Raw genomic sequence first — 6,000 nt, forward strand, 5'->3', positions numbered from 1 at the left:
GTTCTGAGGATTCTGTGCTTCATTGTGTGATATGAAAAAGTGAGGAAGTTCTGTTAATGCTTCCGTATGCTTAGCATGGGTATAAAATGCCTGCTGGCTTTCATTTAGCTAGCCTAAAGCCAGCAATAGTATATTATTCCTTCTTAGGCATTATCACTATTCAATCAGCAAATGAAATAATTGAGTAAATGCTGTGCCCCAAATGGGCTGGGAGTTTAAGGTTTACCTGTCATGTCAAAACCATAAATGTTATTCTGATTCCTGACTGACAATCCTACTTTGTGGCTCTTTGGGCATATGATGATGTTAGATCTAGAAGGGTAACTGAAAATTTAATAGCAGAGAATTGTAGACTGAGTTCTAAACCCTTGGGACAAGACTCTGATTTGGTCCCTAATACTGTGTGTGATTCTCTTGTAAAATTCCAATAAAAAAAAGGAACAAAGTCATCAGTACAACATCTTTCAGACAGAAAAATGAGCATTGAAACTTTTGCAGGTGGTTTAATTGTGCCAGTCCTGGGCTTGAACTCAGGACCTTTGAGCAATCCTTGAGCTTTTGTGCTCAATATTAGTGTTCTACCACTGAGCAACACCTCCGCTTGCACTGTTTTTTTGTTTGTTTGTTTGTTTTTGGCCAGTCCTGGGGCTTGGACTCAGGGCCTGAGCACTGTCCCTGGCTTCTTCTTGCTCAAGGCTAGTACTCTGCCATTTGAGCCACAGCGCCACTTCTGGCCATTTTGTGTATATGTGGTGCTGGGGAATTGAACACAGGGCCTCATGAATATAAGGCAAGCACTCTTTCCACTAGGCCATATCCCCAGTCCCGTGTTTGTTTGTTTTTTGTTTTTGTAGTTTATTATAGATAGGAGTCTCATAGATTTTCCTGTCTGGGCTGACTTTGAACCTTGATCCACAGATCTCAGGCTCCTGATTACAGGTGTGAGCCACCAGCACCAAGCAAGGATTAGAATTTTTTTTTAAGTTTTTATTATAAAGCTGATGTACAGAGAGGTTACAGTTTCATACGTTAGGCATTGGATACATTTCTTGTACTGTTTTTTACCTTGTCCCTCATACCCCCTCCCCCTCCCCCTTTCCCCCCCTGAGGTGTTCAGTTCACTTACACCAAACAGTTTTGCAAGTATTGCTTTTGTTGTTGCTTCTCTTATTTTACCCTTTGTTATTTTGGTATTCCCTTTTAATTTCCTAATTCTAAACCAGTACACACTGTTTCCCATACACTCAGATAAGATTACAGAGATAGTGTAGATACAATCACAAGAAGGTGATACACGAACATCATCAATAGTAGAAACTACAGATATGCATGGGATGTTGAAAGTAGTTACAACTGTGATATAACAATCATTTCCAGAAAATGGAGTTCATTTCACTTAGCATCATCTTATGTGATCATAAGGGTATAGCTATTGGGCTCTTGTCATCCTCTGCTGTGACTTGCCTAGACCTGTGCTAATTATTCCCAGTAAGGGAGACCATAGAGTCCATGTTTCTTTGGGTCTGGCTCACTTCACTTAGTATAATTTTTTTCCAAGTCCTTCCATTTCCTTACAAATGGGGCAATGTCATTCTTTCTGATAGAGGCATAAAATTCCATTGTGTATATGTACCACATTTTCCTGATCCATTCGTCTACAGAGGGGCATCTGGGTTGGTTCCAGATTCTCGCTATGACAAATTGCGCTGCAATGAACATTGTTGTGCTGATGGCTTTACTGTGATTTTGTTTGTGGTTTTTTGGATAAATACCCAAAAGTGGGGTTGCTGGGTCATAGGGGAGTACTACATTTAGCCTTCTGAGGAATCTCCATACTGCTTGCCAGAGTGGCTGAACCAGTTTACATTCCCACCAACAATGAAGTAGGGTTCCCTTTTGGCCACATCCCCTCCAACAACTGTTATTGTTGGTTTTCTTGATATATGACATTCTTACTGGGGTGAGATGGAATCTCAATGTTGTTTTGATTTGCATTTCCCTTATGGCCAGTGATGTAGAGCACTTTTTCATATGTCTCTTGGCCATTCTCATTTCCTCATCAGAGAAGTCTCTTTGTAGGTCTTTAGCCCACTTGTTGAGTGGGCTATTAGTTCTTTGCGGTTTTGTTTTGGAGGAAGGTAATTTTTTTAGTTCTGCATATATTTTAGATATGAGCCCTTTGTCTGTTGAATGGCCGGTAAAGATCTTCTCCCAGCCTGTGGGCTTTCTGATTATCTTGCAAGCTATGTCTTTTGCCATGCAGAAGCTCTGCAGTTTGATGCAGTCCCATTTGTCCAACCGTTCTTTGATTTGTAGCCTTTCTGGGTCTTTGTTAAGGAAGTTCCGTCCTGCACCAAGGAGCCCAAGTGTTTCTCCTACTCCTTCCTTTAGTGTTTTCAGGGTGTCTGTTTTGATTTCAAGGTCTTTAATCCATTTGGAATTGATTTTGGTGCAGGGTGATATATAAGGATCTAGTTTTAGTTTGTTGCATGTGTTGAGCCAGTTTTTCCAGCACAATTTGTTAAAGAGGCTATCTTTCTTCCAAACTATTGTTTTAGCCCCTTTATCAAAGATTAAGTAGGCGTAGTTCTGTGGGTTCATTCCCGGGTCTTCAATTCTGTTCCATTGGTCTTCAGGCCTGTTCCGGTCGGTGCCAATACCAACCTGTTCTCATTACTATAGCTTTATAATACAGCTTGAAGTTGGGTATTGTAATTTCTCCAGCACTGTTCTTTCTGCTTAGGATTGTGTTTGCTATTCTAGGTCTTTTATTATTCCATATGAATTTCTGGTTTGCTTCCTCTATTTCATCAAAAAATGGTGTTGGGATATTAATGGGTATTGCATTGAATTTGTAGAATTTAAAGCCAGTGCCTGAGGAACCTCAGAGGAGACAGTTCTTTGTTCTTCTGAGAAGAGCAAAGGAGTGACTGAGGTCTATCGGAGGTTTCATGGTCACTGTCATACAGTCTGCTTGTAGTCCCAACTCATGATGAGAGGATAACCTTGCCCACTGCCCTGGAAGTCACAGTAAGTACACCTTTCCCTGAGGGTTATCTCTTCCCTGAATGCTTATGGGAGCTCAGCATCTGTGCACACCATTTGATTCCAGCACAGGTTTATTGGTTGATATTATCCTGACTCTAGAGCTGAGTTAAGAGAAAGGCTGAGTCTGTGTTTCCTGGGTGGTAGATTCTCCTGGTGCCAGAAAGGGCACTGGCAAGGAGTGGGCAGCTCTTCTGCCCCAGGCATGGCTGCTGTAGCTTGGCTCTGGTTGTCATGAATACTGTGGAATGGACCACCATGGCTGGGGTCACCTTGCACTGGGTGTGAGAGGAGTAAAGCCACTTCTCTTCCTTTCCACCTGGAATCAGCTTCCCACCCTAGGTTTTCAGTCTCCCTGGCGCTTAACTTCAATTACCTTGTGAGTTTGTCATTAGGATGCAAATAAAGGCACAGATCCCAAACTCAACACTGAACAGAGCCAATTGTTTCATTTATGTCTTTAGTACATATGTTATGAGCTAAGCACATTATATGCACTTGTTCACCAAGTGACTGATCATTGCCCTCCCTTTTGGGAGGACAGATGGAAGCTGGCTCCTCCATCCATGTGGAAGGATGGCACACTCACAGCCTCCTTGCTCTGAGTCCCAGGGACATGGTGCCCTTTAATAAAAGAGGAGCTGCACCACTGATGTACAACATGACCAGCGTGGATTTTTGCACTTCTTGTAGAAGCCTTTAATTTTTGCTGGCCAGTGCATTTCTTGATATTTGACTAAGAGTGCAGATTTCTTTAAAATAAGCACCTCCCTTATTTTGTTTGAATGAAGGACAACCAAAGGCAGTAGGTCCCACAATGGGCCTACCTTCAACAATATGGACTGCAATGCCTTGTAATTAAAAAGCTCACAGAGAATAACGGTTGTAGACTGTTCTTCAGCATCATCTTCACAAGCTGCTTTGGTGCTTTCCAGAAAGACCACGCAGAGACCCTGGAAGCACACATATCAACCTGGAGTCTCATGTATCTCACTTCATCCAGTAGTGGTGAGTGATAAAGCCTAGGGCAGAAATCTGTACTGAATCCTGACAGACGCAAAGGAGGGAGCGCTCCTCCAGAGAAGGGGTTGCTGAGCCTTCTGGGTCATGAGAAGGGCACTCTTGCTTGAGCCTGGAAAGAACAGTATATGGAAAGCCTGTGATTTTACCTAGCACTTTGTGTATATTGCACATTTTTGTCTTTTTGTGGTGTGATTTGTTTTTTGTTTTGTTTTTTGGCTTACAAGGTATTGATATGTTTGTGTTCTCTATTTCTAATGATGCTAGTGGATGTTGAACACAGGACTTATTCTCAATGGCTTTGTCACTCCCAGCTGGCTCTCTACCTACTGAGCCCATCTCCAGTTAGGCATTATTTGGAGATAGAGTCTCCCAGACCTGTCTGTGGAGAATAGCTTTGAGCTTCAATCCTCAGCTCAGCCTATCGAGTAGCTAGGACTACAAGGATGAGCCACAGATGCCTATTCCATGTCCTTTTTAATCAAGCTGAGTGTAGGCGTACATTAGCATCAATGCCATGTTGTTATGCATGAATAAAGCATGCCAGCCTTTCTCAGGCCATCTTCCATCTCTCATCCTCGCCCTGATGTCTAATGCAACTCTGGGTGGAGATTCTCCTGATACTTCTTGAAAACCTCTCACTCCAGCACCATGAGCAACCAGACCTTGGTAACAGAGTTCATCCTCCAAGGCTTCTCAGAGCACCCAGAATACCAGATCTTCTTGTTCTGCTCTTTCCTCTCCCTCTACTGCATGGCCCTCACAGGCAATGCCCTCATCATTGTGGCCATCAGCTTCAACCCTGCCCTCCACACTCCCATGTACTTCTTCCTGTTCAATTTGGCCACGATGGACATCATCTGCACCTCAGCCATCATGCCCAAGACATTGGCAGGTCTGATGTTAGAGAAGAACTCCATCTCCTTTAGGGGCTGCATGGCCCAGCTTTATTTTCTTACATGGGCTTTGTCTTCAGAGCTACTGCTGCTCACGGTCATGGCCTATGACCGCTATGTAGCCATCTGCCACCCCCTGCATTACAGCACCATGATGAGCCAGGCATTCTGCAGTGTGCTTGCTGCTGCAGTTTGGGTGATCTGTGCCTTCAATTCGGCCATCCACACAGGGCTGATGGTGCAGCTAAACTTCTGTGGGCCCAATGTAATTACCCATTTCTTCTGTGAAATCCCTCCTCTGCTCCGTCTCTCCTGTAGTTCCACTTATGTGAACAATGTCATGACCACACTGGCAGATGCTTTTTATGGTGGGTTTGACTTCCTCATGATCATTGTGTCCTATGGCTTCATCCTCTCCAGCATCCTGAGGATGCGATCTTCAGAGGGGAAGCAGAAAGCCTTCTCCACCTGCTCTTCCCACCTCATCGTGGTATGCATGTACTGCACGGCTGTGTTCTATGCATACATAAGTCCTGTGTCCAGCTACAGTGCAGAGAATAGCAAGTTAGTTGGAGTGTTGTACTCTATGGTCAGCCCTACCCTCAACCCCCTCATCTACACTTTGAGGAACAAGGAGGTCAAAGCAGCCCTCAAGAAGGTTTTCATCTTTTCCAGAAATTAGTCTGTCTTGGGATGGCTGAGAATGTTGAAAGGGGTAAGGTTGAAGGAGTCAGGATGCATTGCATTCATAAACTACTTAATGATAATAAAATATTAAAAAATAAATTAGCACATCTTTCCAGGGCATATTCTCCTGGGAATCTCCACTTCCTATGGATTGGCCTTCCTGGGTAATGTGATGGTGTTTTGTTGCCTGAAATTAAGCAAGTCTGCCTCTTCCAACTCAGTAGAACGTCTGCCTCAAAGACCTACTATTTTGGACGTCAGAGACTGGCTGAAGGAAGACTGATGTTGATGTCAGACTGCAGGCCTCTGTGACAGAAGATATGATAATCTGAATGTGACACAGAACTTGGGT

At 43.6% G+C, this 6,000-nt stretch overlaps 1 protein-coding gene across 1 annotated transcript; it reads left to right on the plus strand.

Annotated features, from left to right (window-relative positions):
- Window positions 1–4,710: 4,710 nt before the first annotated feature.
- On the plus strand, window positions 4,711–5,643 carry LOC125344885 (olfactory receptor 13A1-like). Its single transcript, XM_048337191.1, has one exon. It carries the CDS (start codon window positions 4,717–4,719, stop codon window positions 5,641–5,643), a length of 927 nt encoding a protein of 308 aa, XP_048193148.1. The 5' UTR covers window positions 4,711–4,716.
- The last annotated feature ends 357 nt before the right edge of the window (window positions 5,644–6,000 follow it).

This window comes from Perognathus longimembris, chromosome 2, assembly GCF_023159225.1.
Source record: "Perognathus longimembris pacificus isolate PPM17 chromosome 2, ASM2315922v1, whole genome shotgun sequence".
Taxonomy (NCBI): domain Eukaryota; kingdom Metazoa; phylum Chordata; class Mammalia; order Rodentia; family Heteromyidae; genus Perognathus; species Perognathus longimembris.

Excerpts from the sequence above, each read along its gene's own strand:
- LOC125344885 (XM_048337191.1), top strand. The coding sequence starts at position 4,717 with ATGAGCAACCAGACCTTGGTAACAGAGTTCATCCTCCAAGGCTTCTCA.